Raw genomic sequence first — 23,045 nt, forward strand, 5'->3', positions numbered from 1 at the left:
AGGGAGACGCAAGAGGGAGGAGATATGGGGATATATGTATATGTATAGTTGATTCACTTTTTTATACAGTAGAAACTAACACACCATTGTAAAGCAATTATACTCCAATAAAGATGTTTAAGAAAAAACAGTCCAACAGTTCATGGACTGTTTTCAAATGTTCCACATCTAGGACTCAATTGGCACTTACTATTGTTTTAATTTTGCCAGTGTATTAGGTTAAAATGGTACCTCACTGTAGTTTTAGTTTGCAGTTTTAGGATTGCTAAGGGGATTGATATTTTGTATATTTATAGGCCACTAGTGCTTTTCTGTACACTAGTTGATTAGCTATCATTTATTTGTAGCAGTTCTTTATATATTCTGGATACCAAACTTTGTCATTTATATATCTTGCTAATATCTTTTCAATTTGTTGCTTGTGTTTTTACTCTTTATAATTGTTTTTGTTGATATTCCTAATTTAGTAGAGTCTATCATTCTTTTTTGGGAGGATATGCATTCTTTAATTCTTTATAAGCAATGTTCCCATAGCTCAAGTTCATAAAAATGTACTACCATATTATTTTAAAAATAGTTAATAATTTAAATGTTGCATTTAAGCATTTAATCCTTTTAGAATTTATTTTTGCATATGCTGTGAGAAAGAGTTTAATTTTTCCTTCTGTGGATACCACTTGTCCCAGAAGAACTTGTTGTATAGTGCATTATTCCCCTACATACCTGCAATGATAGCTCTACCATATATTAATTGCCTATATATGCATGGTGCTATTTTAAACCTATGATTTTTCATTTGTCCATTTATTTATGCCTTTTTAATTATCCTAAAATAATTAAAATATTGATAATAATTAAAATAATTGATAATAGTTAAAATAATTTGATGATTAGACGGAGAATTCACGTCACTTTGTGCTTCTTTAATATTATCTTGAGTATTCTTTCCTCTTTCTCCACTTAAATTTCTGATTACTTTTGTCAAATTTCATGAAAATATCTTTTGTGATTTTGCTTAGTGCTGCATTGAATACATAGATGATAGTGCAGAAATTGGAATGCTTTTAGTATTAGTTTCACTTATTCACGATAATGCCATATAACTTCACTTATTTCAGATTTAAAATGCCTTCCTCTGAAATTTAATAAGTTTCTTAATTGCTTATCTTCTAATAGATTTGCGTTTTTTTTGTATTTTATATTTTATGTTACTATTTGTAAATGATCTCTCTCTAAAAATCTATTTTTCAACTGTTTGTTGCTAGTATATGGAAATAAACTGACATTATTTTAATTTTAGTTAACTTACTAAATGTTGTTATAAGTAATGCAAGGCTTCTTTAGATTCCTTTGTGTCTTCTAAACTTGCCATCTGTCTATAATCACTTTTTTCCCCTTCTTTTCTCATTCTCACCCTTTTTTCTTGTTCTACTGGCTGGGAATTCAGCACAATGTGGAATAGAAATGGTGGTGGCATTCATTTACTTACTTACCAATTACGTATGACTAGGACAACTACAGGTACTGGATATGTGGTACATGCTATGGTCGTTACAAAGTGGAGATTAGATCCTATTTTAAGGACGTGTTAGCATCCCAGGATATCTGCAAATCATTCTCGCAACTGTTACCGAACGAGGTTCATTTTGCCCTAAGCGCAGGGAGCCAAAATGTTAAGACTCTGATGTTTGCAACAAAGAAAGGGTTTATTCTCAAGGCAGCCAAGCAAGAGGATGGGAGAAAAGACCTCAAATCCACCTCCCAAAAGGCAAGGGGCACTGGGTGTTTATAGGCTCATGAATGACGAAGCAGGATGGTCTGACGTATGGGGAGCATGGGGCACTCGGGAAGCTTGGGGAAAGGTTATTGGAAAAAGGTGCACGAATCATCTTTCTGCATAGGTGTAACTAAGCTAAAGCCTCTGCATGTTCATAACAGAGGTGCTTAGCAGGATCTGAGCATCGAGTCTTTGGTCCTCTGAGGTCAAAATGTCACCAAGCAGACGCTTGTGCATGCCTAGAAGGAGGGTCGCTGCTTCTAACCAGTCTTAAGTTCAGCTCAAACTAGACACAGCTGACGCTGGGCTCAGCTGAACTACGTGGAGTTTCCTGGAAAATAACTCAGGCAAACGTCTTATTTAGGCTACGTGCCCCTTGGAGGCAGGTCTTAAAACAGCCTTGATTAGTGAAGGCAGATGCAATGGATTTGACTAATCATTACCCACAGTTCCAAACCACTACCTAAAGGATCTCACCTGAGTTCCCTGAAGTATCTAACGAGTCTTCTCAGATGAAGGAAGGAAGGTCTGTGCCTGCCCTTTATGCTCAGAGGTGTTTTACAGAAAGACCCACATCACCCCCTAGAGGTCAAAGGGGCCCATTTCTCACATGCCCTCCGGTCTCTCAGCACCTTCACCCCCTGCGTGGGGAGTGGGGAGTTGCTGGTTCCACACTGCGCAGCCAGGCCCCCCAAGTATCGGAGCAAACTAGGAAGCACGCGGCCATCGATGTGGTGAGCTGCTGGGGTACTGCAGAGATTTACTAGTATTTAGTTGCGCAAGTAGTCACTAACCCCATTGATTGGTGTTATTGATCAGTATGATTAACCTTCTCAACCTCTTGCAGCCACATTCAAGGTGAGTGGGCCCCTCAGGTCTCTGTCCTAAGTTCTCTGCTCTTTTCTTTGTATATTCTATCATCAAGGGATCATAGACACTTTCATTCTTCCAATTATGGAAATTGTCCTGAATTTTTACCTTCATCCAGATCCTTTTTTTTGAGTCCCTGACTTGTACATACAACTGCTTTCTGCATATTTCTGGTCGGATTTCTGTCTCAAAGGCACCCCCAGTGTGAAGTGAATCGTGATCTTCTTTCCACTGGGTCCTCCTAACCATCTGGCTGGTGGTCCCAACCATCCTCCCCATATATTGTCTCTAGTGTCTAATCAGTTACCCCATCCTTTGATTTTACTTCCTAATTATGCTTTAAATCTCTCATTTCCCCATATTTTAGCACCACCATCATTGTCCTAGCTTCACGAGCTGGGCAATGGCATCGGCTGACTCTATTCTCTGCTTCATCCTTTCCACACCGCCCATTGTTGTTTCACAATGTAGCCAGAATAATTAAAAACAAAACAAAACAGTGCACACCCCCACACAGCAAGAACAGCAAACAGCAATGACTACAGAAGTCAAATACTTAAAACCTCAATGGCAGGGCAAGGAGTAGGTGAGAACTCTCTGTATCTTCTGCTCAGTTTTGCTGTGAACCTAAAACTGTTCTACAAAATTGTCTATAAGAAAACCTCAATGGCTCCTACTAAATTTTATGTTAAGTTCCACATCATATATTTTGAGGTTCCTCAACGATAACTTCAACTAAAATCTTTCTAAGGCTATTTTCAAACATCTTTTGCCCCTTATGTAATGAAGAGAAAGTAATGTTTCTGGTAAAAGGACACACAAATCTTGATGTAAAGCATATAATTGTTAGTGTTTTCGCTCACACCTTTCCCAAAGGGAGGATAAACTGATGGTCACCAGCAGTCAATTAGTCATCGTCCATTTTTGTTAGAAAAACAAAAGAATCTTAATTGATTTTTAAAAAATGGAACCAGAGAGAGAATTACAGATACAAAACCAGTAAGATATTTAGAGACTATTTGAAATTGACTCTTGATCACTCAAAAGTGTCCAATTGCTTTGCTTTCTGTGTTGCAGGATGGAAACACAGGGAAGCAGCCAATCAAATGATCACCTTCAGACACCTAATGCATATTATATACTGCAGCAATTGTGTTGAGAGTCTTGTAAACCAGCTCCAGAAATTATTTTTGTGAGATGTTGAATTTCAATGCCAGTTGACTCACAACCTTGTCAATCCCTTATGTGTAAAGTAGGGTATTGAGTAAGAAATGGACATTCAGAATGGTGATATCCAAGGATATGGAAGACTTAAAGGCTCTTGACTCCCTCAAAGCCTCTGAAATTCTCCCCATGGCCTCTATTACTGGAGAACACTGTGCCTCTGTTGTGTGTGTGTGTGTGTGTGTGTGTGTGTGTGTGTGTGTGTGTGTGAGTTGGGGGGAGGGGGAGATAAGAGTCTATCTCTTACTCCATCCATCACTGGCTCTCAGAGGCTAACTTGGTTTCAAATACAACATAGCCCAGAGAGTAGAATATAGACTCAGAGCACAAAGACAAAGCATTACACTTTAAAAACTTCCCACTTGTATCATGAAAAATTTGGAGGTAATGTAGGATTTTATTTTCATGGCCCTATTTCAAGGAGGACAGGACACAAATTTGGACTGGATTGTATTCAGTACTACTATAATAGTAGTAGTACTACTACTACTGTTACATTCAGTATACCATACTCCCCTAAAATAACACATGTGAACAGCAGGCTGACTCTGATAGTCAGCTGGATTGGAAAAGGTAAGTTCGGACGCAGCATCCATCCATGCTAACTGACACTGGCATATGATCCTCTTACGCTTAATGTAGAGGAAGGAAATAAATGACAGCTTGAGATAGAGATGTTACCACTTCCTAACTATGTTTCATGCCAGAGCCTAAAATGCTCTTATCTTTTCCTTGCTGTTGGTGAAGGAAGCAGTGAGATATATAAAAAATATTTTACTAGTTCTCTAGGCTGGAAATGCTGACACAGCAGGCGGCTGCTACTAAAATAGGTCCCTGGTTTCAGTGGAAATGAACAAAGTCTGAGGGCAGGTGACTGAACTTACGAGGGGTATCTAATCACAGTAACAAATGGACATGGTCATCATGTAGATATAAAGTGGCAGCATGTCCATTGCTGAGTTGGTTCCCATTTTTTCTGTTCAGTTCCATCTGGTCAGGGACAAGGTCTTACCTTCATGTCTTCATTTTCACACTTGGTGTCTAAGCACCAACTCCCTCGTTCTCATTATATAATGTCTTTCATCCTGCTCTTTCACAAACTGTAATCCCTTCAGTTATTTGTTTTATTTTTCTCTCCTTTTTGATCTCATAGGATTTGATTAGTCTTAACCCTTGGCTCATAACACACAGGTATTGTTTATTGATGCATGTTATTTATTTATTTAAAAATATAGTGGGTACTTATGAAACATCTCCCCCACTCATCCAATGATATGCAAGGTAGACCATGACAATATTTAAATATTTAAACTATGTGGTTTACCCCCATCCCATCTCCTGCCACTCCCCATCCAAGTCCCATATTAAACATCATCCTGAACTTGGGTCATCATCCTCCCTTGCCACTGTGTGTTGGTAAATGTTTGACAACCAGCTCTCTGGAGGAAAATACAAGCCCTGATTTGTGGTGTCTGCTGATTACTGTGGTGTAAGCATCCCTACTATGGCTGATTTCAAGCTATTAGCATGATTTCACTGACATTAAAGTTGGGAAGGATGTGTACAATGGGCCCTCACGAGCTGGTAAAAGCCAGTTCCAGCAACAGCTGTTTCTTGCTTTACTTTTAATGTAATCTTTTTCTAATATATTTGAGGTTGTGAAAACTATTTTCTTGATTCAGTTGTTTTTAGCTTTATAAAAACTGTGTCATGCTTTACAAAATCTTACCAGGGTTAGTGTTTGTAGTTGGTATTATATTGCTAAGATTACCTATAACATTGTTCATCCCTGTAGTGCATTCATTTTGACTGACGTATGTAGTTTTCCACCACATGAATATACCACAGTTTATTCATTCACTCTTGTCAATGCATAGGTGCCTTGGTTGCATGTTTTGCTATTCTGAACAGTGCTGCTGAGAACAGATTTTTATTTATGTCATCTGATAAGCACATGCAGAAGCTTCCTTGATGTAGTGGATTTGTTGGGTCATGGAATAAAGGAATGACCAACTATATGAGTTAATGCCAGTGTTTCCAAATTGTTTGCATCACTTACGCTCACAGCAGTAATCCTGTGGATCCAGACCCCCTCTAACAGTTTATATTTCTAAGCTTTTTATATTTTGCTAATCAAATGGGTATCAACTTACATATCATTGCATCTTGCTTCATGTTTCCTGATCACCAGTGGAGTCAAATATCTCCTCATGTGTTTATTGATCATAGATGATTCTTCTATTAAGTGTATGTTAATATCTTTTGCTTATTTTTATCGGGCCATACGATATTTGTGGTCAATGTGTGATTTTTCCTAGAAAGGGATTTTTTTGAGGGGTTTACACTCACTGCTCCACTTACTATCTTGTGGCTTCCGACAGAACTTTCTAGTTTTGTAGACAAGACTTGTCTGAAGTCTTTCTTCTTATTTTTTTTTTTTTGCAATTTTTTTTTTTGACTAAAAGTAAAAGATAGTTTCTGAAATGTTACAATTACCAAGTCAGGCCTTCAGAAATGAAGATATTAGCATCTACCAAGATACTAAGTGAACAAGAGATCACAAGATAAAACTTATGCAAAATAAGGCATGGATGAGCTCATAGGCAACAACTTTTATCTTTGACACAAATCTTAGCTTTATATTATTATTATATACTTATTACAGTATTTCTAAACACAATTTGAAAAAGGAGAATAACAATCTTGGTATTTTGTAATTTAGACCAAGAGATACCAGAACAAATAAAGTCACCAGATATCTGCCTTAAAAAAGACGCTGTATACATTCAACAGAAATAATCAAACATGACACATGATTCAAATCTGAACTTTAAAAAGGACTAAATAATTGGCCTGTAAGGCAAAACTGTTTGAAGACATGATATATCACACTTCATTTGAGGATCCTAGCTGTTCAGATGGCTGGAAAATATAGTCTAGGATCTCCAAAATTTCAAAAAATATGTTCCCCTCTCCTCCTTAAAGAAAAGTTTGACATTCATTTTCAGAAACCAGTACTGAATTTCAGACATCTGACATTTAGGCTAGACAAATATATTTTGAAAAGCTTACACATTACAAGCTCTGGGACAACAAGCGTGGGAAAACAAAGCGCACATCTTTCTTTGCTGGAGCTGAAATCAGATCTCTTCAGTTGGGCAGGTCCACATTCTGAAGGATGAGGGCCACTCGGTTTGGAATGTACACCAAAAGAGAATAGGGACAGTTATTATGTTCAAAAGGTTTAGAAAAGAAATTGGTATTGTGGTCCAGTCTCTGGTGCCCTCCATATTCCGCTGCATCTGAATCTGGCACAATTTTGTACTTTGCTGGCACTGTCGTTCCAAGTCGGTAATCAGTGTAGCTGTTGCTTGGATGAAAGTTGAAAACGAAAAGAAGGCCTGCTCTCTCAAAAGCAATGATCTTATTGGTTTCATGCTCTTCACTAACATGGGCCTGTGGAGCTGAAAGCCAATGACATCTTTCTTCCAATTTATTCATATCCCTGTCAAAGTTATTTAGGAACTTATAGCGCAGAAGGTCATCATCAGTTAAATGAAACTGCCTTCTTGCATAATGGTAGCTCTCATTATTTCCTTTTCTTGGGAAGTCTAACCATTCAGGATGCCCAAATTCATTACCCATGAAATTGAGATAGCCTTCTCCGCCGAGTGCATGAGTAATGAGTCGAATCATTTTATGAAGCTGTATTCCACGATCAATAACTGGAGTAAACGGGGTTAGAACACTCATGTTGGTATACATTTCAGCATCCATCAACCAAAATGCCAGTGTCTTACCCCCAACGAGCGCCTGATCATGGCTCTCTGCATAAGCAATGCACTTTTCAAGGTAGCGTCTGTTTGTGAGTGTATACACTATGTTGCCCATATTCCAATCTTCATCTTTATATTCTTTAAGTAACTGGATCCATTTATCTGGAATTGCCATGGCTAATCGATAGTCAAAGCCACCCCCTCCCTGGGAAATTGGAAAACACAGAGCTGGCATTCCTGATACATCCTCAGCTATTGTTATAGAATCTGGATACAGCGTGTGAACCAAATGATTTGCCAACATGATATAAGTCAAAGCGTCTTCATCTACTTGTAGTCCAAAATACTCATGGTAGTCACCGGAAAAATTCTGGCCTGTTCCATGGTGATGATAGAGCATGGATGTAACACCATCAAAACGAAATCCATCAAATCCATATTCTTCCAACCACCACCTTATGTTTGACAGAAGAAATCTTAAAACTTCCCAGCCGGAGTAGGCAAACAATCGACTATCCCAAAGATTATGATTCCCTCTAGGTCCGTAATGAAAGTAACAGGACTCTGTCCCATCAAACATATTCAATCCATCTTCTGAATTTTTTGAGGCATGGCTATGTACCACATCTAAGAGGACTGTAATACCCATTGAGTGAGCTGTGTCAACCAGTTCCTTCAGCTCTTTAGGAGTTCCATAACGCCTTGAAGCTGCAAAGAAGCTTGTGATTTGGTAACCAAAACTGGCATAGTAAGCATGTTCCATGATTGCCATCAACTGAACGCAATTGTATCCCAGGTCTTTGATTCTTGGTACTATATTGCATGCAAAATGTTTATAAGAAGCTATTTTTCCTTCATAGGAAGAAATTCCCACATGAGATTCATAAATTCGTAGACCTCGTGGCTTCTTTGGTTTGGAATGCTTAAATATATATGGGTGTTCTGGATCCCAGTGTATCCAATCATAATTCACATTATCACCGTCACGAGTCATATACTTCGCCCACGGTGAAATACAAGATCCCTCCACTTTTACTCCTAATAATAACCTTTAATTTGGATCCGTGAGGTACTAGGACAGATCTATTCTGCTTTGGTGGGATATACAGCTCCCATTTTCCAAAATCCAGTTTTTTATATGGGTATGCAAGTGGATTCCAGTCACTGAAGTCTCCAGTAAGAAAAACTCCCTGTGCTCCCGGGGCCCATTCTTTGCAGTATAAACCACCATCCGCACAGCTGTGGACGCCAAATGATTCATAACCTCTGGAAAACTTATCAATACCACCTTCGTTCTCTCCAGTGTTGTTCAAAGTCTGGCGAAACAGCTTATACCTGCGCTGGAAGTCCGGAGCGAAGGGCTTCAGGTACGGGTCTATCTCTAGAAGCCGGGCTAGTTCGGGCACGTCCCCTAAGGCAGCGACCAGCGCCTCCTCAGAGCATTCGGACCGAGCCTCCCGAGCCGGGTGACCCGCCGGAGCCGCCATCTTCCGCCGCAGCCCGAGTAGCCGAGGCCCGAGAGGGTCGAGTGGGGCGGGAGCTGGAGCTCCAGCCGGGCGGACGCCCAGGCGAGCCGACGCAAGCCGCGGGAGGCCCAGTTCCCTTTACAGCCGGAGAGGGCGGCCGCCTGTCCCCCTTCTCCCCGCCGCCGGCAGGGAGGGGCAGGACCCCGAGTGATCCCCGGACGCACGTCCCGAGCTGAAGTCTTTCTTATTTACTCTGTCTTCTCTTCGCTCTGACACCTTTGTTGAGAGACAGAAGCACATTCCCTGTGAAGGTTCGGGGCATGCTCTGTACCTGGGTTTAAAGGGTGCACCCCATCCAGTCCTACCCTGTTCATTCATCAACCCCAATACTATATACAGCACATCCCTGAATTCTTTCAAGAGTGAACATCACTACTTGGCCTCCTAATGATTCTGTTTATCTTGAGGGCCTAGGATGGTGACAAGACAGTGCTGAATTTTCTTGGAGAGACACATGCCAGAGTTTATTATAAAAATACACAGTGCATTATAGAAGCATTTTGAGATCTGCCTATAGGATTATGTGTTGATTTATCTAAGAAGATATGATTAACATATGGCAGAGTCAGGAGAAAAATCCAGGTTTTATCATTTTCAGCCCAGGGAACTTTCCAGGTTGGTTGGCCATTTATAGGACCAGCTCCATTCCCATATGGCTAGCTCTCTAACACCACACTTTCTGCACGCTCCGTACTCAGATATTTTCTCTCTCTCTCTGCATACACATGATCACAGATGACTCAGTCAGAGAGGCTGTGGTTTTTCTCTCTCCACACCTCCTTCCACAGGACTCTATGGGTTTGGTGGAGTGGGGAGTGGGAACTGTTACAAAGGTTCTTGTTTGGGTCTCTGATCTCTGCCCAGCACTGTGTCTCTGGCACCACAGAAGTAGAGGCTGCTGTCTGCAGGATGCACATTTGTCACCATCAGAGATGAAAATGTGAGGTCTGGGTGGCTGATGGGGTACTTGGCCTTGGTATAACCTTGTTCGTATGTGGCATCAGAGCCCACATTACCAGTGGCTATCAGCACGAGGCCCTGTTTGGGGAATTGATGATACCAAAACACAGTTGTGGCTTGAAAGCCCACCGAACGGCACTGGATGGTCACAGACGCTCCACTCTTACAGATAGCCCTGCTGGGTTGTTGAGAGACGGAAGCACTGAGCCCAGAGCCTGCTGAGACAGAGGTCAAGGAGATGAGAGGCCAGCAGGACAGGCAGACATGACCACAGGCAGAAAAATCACAGCCACGCTCACTCATCTTTCTCCCAGCTCCCAGAGAATCCTGTTTGCTTTGCGAAATCTTCCTATCCTAATCCCCCACCTCTCCTGACTGGTGACTTCTCACCTTACTCTTTACAGCTCCAGAGAGCATGGCTGTTCCCTCTCATTTTGATCAGTGTAAAAAACCCACAATCTCTGGCTGTCACTTCACTCAACACACACGCACCCTTGCCCAAACTACTCAGATAATAAGGCCCGTACCGGGTCCCAGAAGCAGCAGAAACACCAGCATCTTCCGGACCCAGCCTCACACCACACCTCTCTGAAGAAAGGTAGGACCTTGCTCTTCAATCTTCCTTTTTCCACCCCTAGAAGGAGGGATGACTGTTTATGTAATCCTAAAGATGCTCAAATCTGCCTCCTGGTGGCCATCATTGCCAATGATGCAGGATCCATCGCTCTTTCTCAATATCAAAGAACCATACAAACATGGCTGGAAGGGGCCTCAGAGATGTTCTAACTCAACTCCCAATTTTATAGAACATAAATTGAGACCTAGATCATTGAAATGACTTCGGTTTCTTAGTCTTATATAAGGAAAGAGCTGTATGTTTGTGTAGTAAATGACATTAGAGTTAATTCTTTACTTCTGTAACATATCCTCGAAGTAACCAAGACAACTCACTAGAACTAGTGATTAACTATGTTAATCACTAGAACTATGGCTGAACATAAGAAATCCTAGACTAGAAGCTCAATGCTTCTTCACACTGATAAGGACACTTCCTCATCTTCTCAAAGAAGTATGTATTTCATGACTATCTTACACCAGGCCCCTCATACTGATGGACTTAATACTAAACATATCTATTTATTACAGTCTGTATGTCTGTGTAAATCAATGTGGAGGCTATGAGGATAATTTATAGCTATTTCATCATGATACAGGTCGTAAGCTAAGCATTGGACAATGGAAATAGCTTATAGGAGATCTAGGGAATTATTTCTGCTTTGAACATGCTAGAATATGTTCTAAATGGCTCAGGCTTGGAAATGTATAGCAATTTCAAAGAGGTTAAAGATTTTTCTCCAAGGCAGTATACTTTCATTTTCATAACAACCTCCTAGCTGTGTTTTCATTTAATATTTAGTTCTTTTTACCTGGAATGGGTAACGAAAAAAAGGTGGAATTAGAATTTGATCCATCAAATTGTATTAGTACTATAGTGACATCGATTTTTATCATGGAAATTACTGCATACTACATATTACTATACACATAATACTGATATATGTATTAAAGGCCATCTGACATGCTCTTGTGGTTGGTTTTTTTTTATGATTGGGGTAGATCACATTAGAATGGGATCATCTCCCATTATAACTACTTTTTCTGCAAAGGGCAGGTGAATGTGCCTTGTAATGGATTACTTCTGGCACAATATTATGACATATGGGATGAAGTGGCTGGAAGCTCCTGGATCAGAGGACAATCTTTCTACTCCTTTTGAGGACCACCAGCCTTAGCGATATACCTGCAGTGTTTTATATTACTGTATCAACTTAACTAAGGAGGAAATAAATTTCCCAGAATTTTCTTCGTGTTATAGTTCTTGATTAGAGTTGACCTCAAAAGCAGTCTTTGCAAATGAAGCAGCTGTCATTATGCTCTGAAGTCATCATTGGTCCGAGGCAGTGAGGAATAGGACCAGAAGTACCAATTTTTCATGCTATGGTAGCTACTCTTCAAAGATGGCACCAGATGAAGCATACCTCCCAGTATCCACATTCCTCTAAGTCCCTTCCTCTTGAATCTGGGCTTGCCTGAATGGAGGCGATGCTATGATTTTCCAAGCTGGGTCATCAGTAGCCTTGTAGATCCCACCTGGGTCTCTTGAATTCTCACTCTCGGGGAAGCCAGCCACTAGGTAATCATTTTCACTACCCTGAGGCCACCATGCTGTGAGGAAACTCACCTAACCACATTGAGGGGCTGTGTGTAGAAAGAGAGACATGCCAGGCTGGTCCACAGCTATTCCAGTCACCTCAGGCATGTGCGGAAAGAAGCCACCTTGGATGTGCAGGCAGCTTGAGCCTTAAGGTGTCTCCAGCCTCAGGGACTATCTGACCGTGACTGCATGAGAGACCCCAAGCGGGAACTGCCCAGCCGAGCCCGCGCAGCCCACAGAATCATGAGAGATAATACATGTTTAAGTCACTATAGTTTGAAGTGGTTGTTGTTATCATTGTTTTTCTAAGCTTTTAAAATGAGATATAAAGTACATATAATAGACTGCACAAATCTTGAGTGTACAGCGTAGTGAACTTTCACAAATGAGTACCTCCTACGGAAAAACCCGAATGAATTTTTTGGCCAACCCAATACGTAACTACCACCCAGATCAAGATATAGGCCATTTTCGGAACCCCAGAAGCCTCCCTCATGCTTCTCTCCAAGTAAATTAAAAATGCCCTCAAATGTAGCCACTATTTCAACTTTGTATAGTCTGTACTCTGGCTTCTTTTTTGTTTAACGTTATGTGTGTGAGATTCATCCATGATTGTGCAAAGAATATTTGTTTTTTTGCTATATTTTATCCTATTACTAAGTGTAACTCTATTTATTCATTGCAATGGTTGATGGACAATTGGGTGTTTTCCAGTTTGAGGTTGTCACGAATAAAGCTGCTGGGATAGTATGTTTTTCTCACATATCCTTTTCTATTTCCTCAGAATTCTGGAATATTAAGTTTGTGTACAGTTAAATTGGTTTTCTGACTTGCCTAATTTACTACGGATTGCTTCCAGTATATTTAAATTCAGAAATTTGATTTATTTTTCCATAAATTGTTCTTCCTAGGTGATAGATGCAATGGCGTCTTAAAACTTGCTAAGAAAGCATTTAGTGATACTTTAACTTTTTTGACTTTCATTTCATACAGTAACTCTTCTACAACTTGGTTATGGGAATGGGGGCTATTATGAGATTTCACAGCTCAAGAGTTTTTTTTAGTACTGGGACCACTCTGAAAAAGTAAATGGTTCAATAGTTTTAGAGTGGACGTTTTAAAATCAAGTAAAGTCCGTCTGCTTTGTTTCATAAATTCTTCCACTGACGGCAAGAAATCCGTATCCTTTCTGTTTATGCCCAAGATAAAGAACAAGATTACCTATCTCTTTAAAAAAAATTTTTTTTTATTTTTAACATCTTTATTGGAGTATAATTGCTTTACAATGGTGTGTTAGTTTCTGCTGTATAATAAAGTGAATCAGCTACATGTATACATATATCCCCATATCTCCTCCCTCTTGTGTCTCCCTCCCTCCCACCCTCCCTATCCCACCCCTCTAGGTGGTCACAAAGCACCGAGCTGATCTCTCTGTTCTATGCGGCTGCTTCCCACTACTATCTATTTTACATTTAAGATTAACTATCTCTTACTGTCCTCTCTTTAATTTCCTTTCTCTCATTGGACAGATAGCCTCAGCCCTTCCCAGGATTTCTGGAGCATGGCTTCTACACAGGGAGCAGAGAACTCGAGGGACTGTGTCTCCTACTGGTCTATGACTGCATCAGCTAGCTCAGGAGAGGACTGATTTGGAGGCATCTGTGAGCGTGGTCTGGACAAAGTAAAGGATCTTGGATCCATCCATTCCCAACTATCTCCTTACTATTTCAGAGAACACTAGCTGCAGTGAGGGCTTGGAGTTCTCATCATGTCACATTTTAGTGTTTTAAATCCTATTCAGGGGGTTAGTATCTCTTTTCCATCTCTGTTTCTCAGTATTTTGGTCCTAGTGTGAATATGTGGGAGAATATATGGGAGAAGAAATCCAAAGTTAACACAGAATTCAAGAAAGAACCCGAATAAAATGCCTGGAGCCAAGGCTTGTACGTAATGGTCAGGGACTCCCCACGTGTTCCCCAAAATTGCTTGTCCCAAGAGACACAGGGGCACACCGAAGAGGCTGGGACTCTTAAATGCTTCCAAGAATGATTTAAAAATTCATTTAATACAGCATTTTTAGCTGTATGCAGTGGGAGGGTTAGTCTGAATAATATGGACTGTCAATCTTTTCTAGAAAGAGAACTATGTGATTAAATAAATATTTGTGACAAAATGAAGTCCCAAGAATTAGTACACTTGCCTCCTAATTTGATAGATTGGTGGCAGACCACAAAAGAAGAAAATATACACAAAATATAAAGACCATTTGCAAAATAATACTGACCACCTGTCTGCTTATTAGTCATGCAAATATTTCTCTGAAGCCTGACTCTCTTCTAAGTGCCAAGCCTACGTTTACAAGAGCCTGGTAGGTATTTCTATGCACACATCCAAGGAAGGTCCACTAGAACTAGAAGCCCAATTTTGTTTAATAACTTTGCTCCACCCATTTTTCCAAATTTTCTCCTATTGCCATATTCCGGGGAGGGGGTGGTGGTCATCTTCTCCCTATTTTATCTCATGATTTTCTCCTGCCGTAGTTCCCTAAGCCTGTATCACTATGCTGGTGTTTGTCCATCTGATGGTGAAATCCTACTCACATTCGAGTTTCATCTCACATTTTGCCTTTTCTTTGAAGCCCTTCCTGATGTCAACAGACACAACTGACTGTGTTATTTCCTGCACTCCACTAATACCTCTGATGAAAGCACACATTCTATGATACTTGATTACAGTATGTTTCTATACATTTCTCTCCCCACTAGACTTTTATTATCTTTCTAAAGGAAGGGACCATTTTCTGTTCATTTTTTGTTTTCCAGTATTTGGTATAAAAAAAAATAAGCTGGGTTGTGAAATTACCCTCTCCTCTCTCTCGGATGTAGGTATATATAAATAGGTTTATGTAATTTAAAAAATCAACTTAGTGGATCGCTGAATTGTGAAGGTGCCATTCCACAACGTGTGCTGTTGCAGCAGCTGCTGTGGCTGTCCGGGTGAGGAGGAAGAAAGGGGGCTGACCAGGGTACTAAAAACAGAAAAGCCCTGCCACCTGGTGGGGAAGCAGGGCTTGGGCCGCATTTATGTGCAGAGAGGAGGTGGCTGTGCTTCACTGTGTCTATATTAGTGGCACAGAGATAGAGAGCCGTCTGGTTCTTTTGTGTTGATGTCAAGGTGAGAGGAAACAGTGACTTCTTCTCCCGGGAGGCACTGTATCCTTCAGCTATGTCTCCTTTCTGAACATCCTTTACAATCTGAGAGTGGTAGATCAGTCTCAGCCCTTGTCCTGGGTCCTGTCGGTACCAGTACATGACGTTGTAATCAAAATCCTGTTCACATTTCAGGGTCACATCTCGTCCTTCCACTTTGAACAGGTATTTTGGGGTCTGAGTGACCCCGCCATCCACAGTGCCTATGGAAGAAAGGGAGTGGCTCTGGAAACATGGCCCAAGAGGGCATCTAATGCTGCTGCCATGAGGGAAAGGCTTAGCTCTGGAGCTCAGCCCCTTTGGGACGGGAACTTGCTTCCTGAACCCAGGACTCACCTGCTCCGAGGAGACAAAGGGCCAGACAGCAGATCACCTGGTTGCCCATAGTGGGAAGGGGGTCTCCTTGTAGCTCTGAGCACAGAAAAATGAGGAAAGAAACTTAGCTCTGGGGCTCCCCCTGGCTTAATGGGTGGAATCTGTCATAAGGCCAGAAAGGATAGTTGGATAGAATCCTGGAGATATTCAAGACAGTCTCCCTAATTTTGCAGATGAGGAGATTAAGAACAGACATCTGAATCACTTGCCCCGCCCCTGTGCCTCCCTCCCCAGAACTCTGCATTTTGTCTGGTCCGGATAGGTGGTACCACCACATTTCCAGGCCAGAGCCTGGAAACGATTGGCCCACGGGTTTTCACCTTCCTCGTTATGGTAATGTTTGCTTACTATGGGAGCATAGTAGGTGCTCTGGTCACACAAGAATGCAGAGTTTATTTCTAATCCCATAGCTGCCATAGTTACTGCTCCAGATCTGTAGCAGAGGAGGAACAGAACTAACACCAGGTTGAAACTGCCTCCCTTACTCTTTTTTTCTTTTTTTAACATCTTTATTGGAGTATAATTGCTTTACAGTGGTGTGTTAGTTTCTGCTTTACAACAAAGTGAATCAGTTATACATATACATATGTTCCCATATCTCTTCCCTCTTGCGTCTCCCTCCCTCCCACCCTCCCTATCCCACCCCTCTAGGTGGTCACAAACCACCGAGCTGGTCTCCCTGTGCTATGCGGCTGCTTCCCACTAGCTATCTATTTTACATTTGGTAGTGTATATATGTCCATGCCACTCTCTCACTTCGTCACAGCTTACCCTTCCCCCTCCCCATATCCTCAAGTCCATGCTCTAGTAGGTCTGTGTTTTATTCCCGTCCTACCCCTAGGCTCTTCATGACATATTTTTTTTCTTAGCCTCCCTTACTCTTTAGCCTATGTACTCTATCACTTCAGCCCTGCACATCAAGAGTTAAACATTAGAGAAATGTTGCTTGTGCCCAAACAGCTCATTAAGTTCCCTGAAGAAAGTCCCCATCCCACAGTCCCAGGTTCGTTACGGCTATTACTTGTTGTAGATAAGTTTGCTTTCAGCCTGGAAACCTTGCGAATAAGCAGAAATAAGAGTGGTAAAGTAAAAATAACTGCTAACGACTTGAAGTTTTGCAGGAGCCTCGTGATGCAGCCTTGTGAGCAAGCAGAAGAACAGAGAAATGTTATGCTTCCCTTGAAGGCCGGGTGGCTCCAAGAAGTCTGTGCAATCTGCCTTTACCCTTTATTATCAAACCCTCCTGCTTCCCCTTTTTCCTTAGCATAAAAGCAGCCTGAATTCTACTGCAACATGTAGGGCATTAGCCTACCATCTTGTCGTTGGGCTGGCTTTCCGAATAAAGTCGCTATCCTTTGCCCCAATACCTTGTCTCTTGACTTACTGGCCTGTGGCGCCTGGGGCAGTAAGAGCTTGGACTTGGTAACAAAATTTGACAGCTGCCCTAGCACTTAGCAGCTGGAGCAAGGACTTGACATTAGGGACTCAACAGTCTCCATGCAGTAGGGCGAGTCACTTCAGTGTGTACGACCAAAAACTCCCTTCCCCTGCACTCTGGGCTTTTCTGGAAGAAGCCCGTTTGTTTTGCGCTTGTGTGGGGTACCCTGTTGAAGAGGTAAATAGTTGGCAGACTCTACCTGATTTGTGAACCAGTTCATTTGTTTCTTTAGATGCTAGCATTTGGTTTGGGGAGCAACACTTGTGCTTTGTTTTTCTTGCCTTTCTGTTTTTTTACAAGATGGGAAACATTTCATCCATCCCTAAAGAAAACTCTCTGGTCGCATTTGGAAAAAGTGTCTGATTATAGCTGTGAACCTGTGACAGAAACAGATGACATTTTATTGCAAAAATGTCTGGACACATTATTCATCGGCATCTGAGGAATGGTGGCCTCGGCATGGTTCTCTGAATTATTATACAATCTTGCAGTTAGAGTTATTCTGTGAAAGAGCGGGGGGAAATGATGAGATTCCTTACGTGCAAGCATTTATGTTGTTACATCGGGGTGAGAAAAAGTCAGACAGTTGCTACCTTATGGTACAAGGGTCTGAAGAGAAACCCAAGGGAAAATCTGGTCTACCGGAGGACAAGGAAGGGAACCAGGGTGAGGGTACATCGCTGCAAACCTGAAATCCTCCTCTGGCCACGCTGGCTGTCCCTGCATCTGCTGAAACCACCCTCATGCAACTGACGTCCATCCCTCCCATTGCCTCCTGTTTCTATCCCCCAGCTCCTGACACTGAGGTGCGGGAAGTAGTCGGACTGGCTCCCCCTTCTTATAGGATCAATCGGAAAATCTTGTGTTGGTTCCTAGGGCACAACGACATGGTCTGGTATCGTCATTTAAGACCCAACTGGGCACTCACAGTTTAGACCCGGAGCCCCTTCCAGGGCAGGGCAGTTTCCCATGATCCTGTAGGGAGCTTCAATGAGAATGGCCAGCCAACTGGGTTTTTGAGGATATGCACAGTCCGTTTTCAACCTCAGATTTGTTTAACTGGAAGGCCTGAAACCCTCCATATAGAAAGGATCCTTTTCAAATGACAGAACTGTTCACTTCCATTTTCACTACCCACCAGCTTTCACGGGCAGACATTTGTATTCCCAACACGATGCTTACCGGCGATGAGAAGATGATGGTCACGGATAAAGCTAGAGGTGGCACACCAGCTCCACCTAGTGGACCCAAATGGCACACCCAAAACCCACTTGGCAGTACCCACTGCTGAACCAAACTGGGACTCCAGTGAAAGAGGGATGCTCTTAACAGAGCACTACTGTAAGTGCATCTCGGCAGGGCTTCAGAAAGGGGCACCAAAAGAAAAGAGTGTAAACAAAATTCAAGAGATTCAGCAAAAACAAAGTAAAACCCCTGAGTTTTTGGAAAGAATATACTGCGCCTATAAACATTACACTGATGCAGACCCTGAGGCCCCTGAAAACCCTTGAATGGTAAACATGAATTTATCAGACAAAGTGCCCCAGATAGCAGGAGAAAATTACAGAAACTAGATGGTACATTTGAAACGAATCCTTCTCAGTTGGTAGACATTGCTTTTAAAAGGTATTTAACAGCAGAGAACAGAAGCAGAAAAAGGAAGACTCAAAGAATATTACGCAGCCATAAAAAAGAAGGAAACAATGCCATGTGCAGCAATCTGGATGCACCTAGAGATTCTCATACTGAGTGAAGTCAGACAGAGAAAGACAAATATCATATGATATCACTTAGATGTGAAATCTAAAAACAAAGGGTACAAATGAACTTATCTACAAAGCAGAAATAGAGTTACAGATGTAGAAAACAAACTTATGGTTACCGGGGGAAAGGGGGTGGGGAGGGATAGATTGGAAGATTGGGATTGACATATCCACACTACTATATATAAAGTAGATAACTCAAAAGGACCTACTGCATAGCACAGGGAACTCTACTCAATACTCTGTATGGCCTATATGGGGAAAGAATCTAAAAAGGAGTGGATATATGTATAACTGATTCACCTTGCTGTACACCTGAAACTAACACAACACTGTAAATCAACTCTACTCCAATAAAAATTTTTTAAAAAACGAAATGCCACTTTTCTGGCTGCCACATTGGATTCCAAAAGAAAGGTCAACTATCACTAGGCAAGGAAATATGCATGTATTATAAAGAGGAGGAACATTGGAAGAGGGGATGCCCCAGACCAAAGAAAAAGAGGATTGAGGAAAAGCAAAGGGTTGAGGCCTCCCAGATGGTAGAGAGAGAGGAATGCTCAGATGATGAATAAAGCAGCCCAGGGGCTCCCCTGGATTTGTGGCACCCAATTCAAACATCCCCACCAGAGCCCCAGTTAAAACTGACAGTGAGGAACAAATTGATGGACCTTCTAGTAGACATGGGTGCAACCCATTCCATGCTAAGACTCCAAAATGGCACACAGAACACCTCAGTCCACCCCTGATCATTTTTACAATCACTGGAATGTCAATTAGGAGACCTGACAGTTTCTTGTATGTGCCTGAATGCCCTATGTCTCTCTTGGGTTGAGATCTCCTTTGTAAACTAAATGCCCAAGTGACTTTTTCGCCAGGACAACTTGATATACGGGTCCCACCAGAACAATCCTTCCAGACCGGGGCACGAACCCGGTTCCCCTGCATCGGCAGGTGGACGCGCAACCACTGCGCCACCAGGGAAGCCCCCAGAACACATTTTTAAACCTACAGATGGCTCTCATAGAAAACCCAGAGAAGGAGATGGAACTTCCTCTCCCTGAGGTCTACAAAAAGACCAAAAGTATGGAGTGCTGGCACCCCAGGAAAGGCCAAAAATGCAAGGCCAATACAAATCCCACTAAGAAAGGATGCTGGGACACCTAATCTAAAATAATATCCTTGGATGCAAGAGGCCCAAAAGGGAATATAGCCAATTCCTGAGAGATTCTTAAAAACGGGACCGATTAGATCTTGCAAGCCCCCATACAAGACCCCTATCCTCCCAGTTAAAAAGCCAAACTCAGCAGAGTGTCACTTTGTTCAAGACTTCAGGGCTATTAATGAGACAGTCCAAGATCTGCACCTTGTGATGCCTAATTCGTACACTCTGCTCACAACTATTCTGGGAGAATATGGCTGGTTGTCAGTTTCACACTTGAAAGATGCTTTTTCTTTGCATCCCTATGCAGAGAGTCACAGCAGCTTTCACCTTCAAGTGGCAGGACCCAGAAACATGGGTAACCCAACAGTATTGCTGGACAGTCTTACCTCAGGGGTTTAAAAATTCTCCTGCTTTTTTTTGGAGAAGTGCTGGCTAAAGACCTCCAGAACGTAACACTAGATGAAGGGTCCTTGCTCCAATATGTGGACAAGTTGCTGATAGCGAACCCCACGTATGAAAAGTGTCTACAAACTCTCATTAAACCTCTGAACTATTTGGCTGAATACGGATTTAAAGCCTCTCCAGAAAAGGTCCAGATATGTAAGCAGCAGGCCACGTATCTGGGTTTTGCTTTATCCCAAGAACAATGAGGTCTATTGCCTGGCAGAAAACAGGCAAGTACAGTCTTAGGAGTACCTAAGACTCACAGACAACTAAGGGGGAATGGCAAGATTCTGTCGGATTTGATCCCGGATTATGGGCTCACAGTAAAGCCCCTCAAAAAGCTTTAAAAGAGTGCCAAATAGCCTCTGAAACAATAAAAATGAAGTTAATCTCAGCCCCAGCCTTGGGGCTACAAGATTTGAAGAAACCTTTCAAATTGTATGTCCATGAAAGTCTTGGGGTATTAATTCAAGCTCTGGGAAGTATTCCTTGATCTACTTCTACTTCTGTCTACTTCTCAAAACAACGAGATCAGACAGTTAAAGAATGGCCCCCTTCATGGTCTATGTCCCTCACCATGTCCTTTGTTTGCTAGAACAAAAGGGGGGCTATTGGCTGAGTTCTGGGAGAATGGGAAAGTATCAAGACATTCTCCCAGATAATCCCAGTGTAAGACCACAGGCCACTTCGGCTTTAAATCCAGCCACATTGCTCCCAGTTAATGCTACACAATCCTCAGAGCGTCATCGAGCTAGTATACTCCAGCAGACCAGACTTAACAGGCCAACGCTTGGCTGAGCCGAATTTGGAACTTTTCACCAGTGGGAGCAGCGTCATGGATCAAGGGTAGGCAGTGCCCTGGGTAAGGTAACCTTAGAAAAAAATATTGAGGAAAAAGCCCTGCCCCAGGGGAGGTTGGCTCAGAAGGCAGAAATCATTGCTCTGACAAGTACCCTCCTACTCGCCAAAGGGAAGAGGGCGAGCATACACAGACTTTCGTTACGCATTCTCTGTAGTACAGGGCAATCTGGAAGGAAAGGGAGCTTCTTGCTTCAAAAAATAAAGATATAAAACATGCTTCTGAAACCCTGTTGCCACTAGAAGCGGTCTATAAGCCCTCACAAGTGGCCATAATGCATGGCCCAGGCCAGCACCAGGTGAGACTCATAATTAAAGGCAGCCAGTCAGCTGACCAACCGGCAAAGAAGGCAGCAAAGAAAAGTGATTACCAAGCCATGATAGCTCACTTCTCCCACAAACCGATTTCTCAAAATATCAGCCAGTGTGTTCCAAAAGGGCCAAAGAAAGGGCCAAAGAGTGGGGTTTCCCTTTGGATTACACCTCCCCGCGCTGGAAATGTAACACACAAGGAATGGTTTTGATCTGTGAGGCCCTTTTGAGCACCACGTTACGACACATTCGTAACAGTACCCATTATGCAAGAGCTGTCACCTTACAATGCATTCAAAAGTATATAATGGGGCCTAATCTGCAAAAGGGCATCCAGCAAGTCACTCAGAATTGCATGATAGGCCCCCTCAAATGGGAACTCAACGTAGAGGAACCTGCCCCACTGAGGACTGGCAAATAGACTTTACTCAAATTCCCCGAGCCCCAGGAAATTTTCAATCCTTGTTAGTGTTTGTACCTTTTTCAGGATGGGTGACAGCATATCCCATCTGGACAGAAAAAAAATCTCTGAAGTAGTTAAAGCCCTCCTTATGGAAATCACTCCCTAATTTGGATCGTCTAACACCCTTCAAAGTGACAATGGACATGTTGCTGTCTCTAGCATAACCCAACAAGCGTCTAAAGCACTGTGTATTGATTAGAAACTACATTCATCCTGATACCACAATCCACAGGAAAAGCTGAGAAAATGAATCATACATTTAAAAAGAGTATTGCTAAACGACATCGAGACTAACTTCACTTGGGATAAGGGCTTGCCGGTTGCCCTGCTATGGATTAGAGTGGATTCCAGAAGCAAGCTTAAATTAAGCCCCTCTGAAATTTTGTGTGGCGGGCTGTTCCAGGTGTCTACCCAGGCAGGAGAATCCAGTGATGTGTTAAAAGGACCTACTACTGCTAATTATGTCAAAATTATAGCCACTATACCAACCTCTGTTTATAAGTTTGCTTCCAGTAAGTCTGCCTATCCACCTGAAGGGCCCCTGCACCCTATTCAACCCGGAGACCTCATCGTCCTCAAAAGCTGGAAAGAGAAAGGACCATCAGTTGGCTGTGAAGTGGACAGGATGGGGCCACATGAGGTCTTGCTAACCACTTATGAGTGGTTAGGA

The 23,045-nt window shown here is 42.2% G+C and overlaps 1 protein-coding gene and 1 gene segment (V, D, J or C); both read right to left on the reverse strand.

The window, feature by feature from the left end:
* Window positions 1-23,045, reverse strand: part of LOC102973322 (T cell receptor beta constant 1-like) — a 166,661-nt gene that overhangs the window by 68,056 nt on the left and 75,560 nt on the right.
* Window positions 6,571-9,149, reverse strand: LOC102988584 (1,4-alpha-glucan-branching enzyme-like). The gene is given in 2 exon segments (XM_055084786.1): window positions 6,571-8,660; window positions 8,662-9,149. Coding segments are annotated over 2 exon segments (2,112 nt in total). The 5' UTR covers window positions 9,135-9,149; the 3' UTR covers window positions 6,571-7,021.

The sequence above is a fragment of the Physeter macrocephalus genome, chromosome 5 (assembly GCF_002837175.3).
Source record: "Physeter macrocephalus isolate SW-GA chromosome 5, ASM283717v5, whole genome shotgun sequence".
NCBI classification, from domain to species: domain Eukaryota; kingdom Metazoa; phylum Chordata; class Mammalia; order Artiodactyla; family Physeteridae; genus Physeter; species Physeter macrocephalus.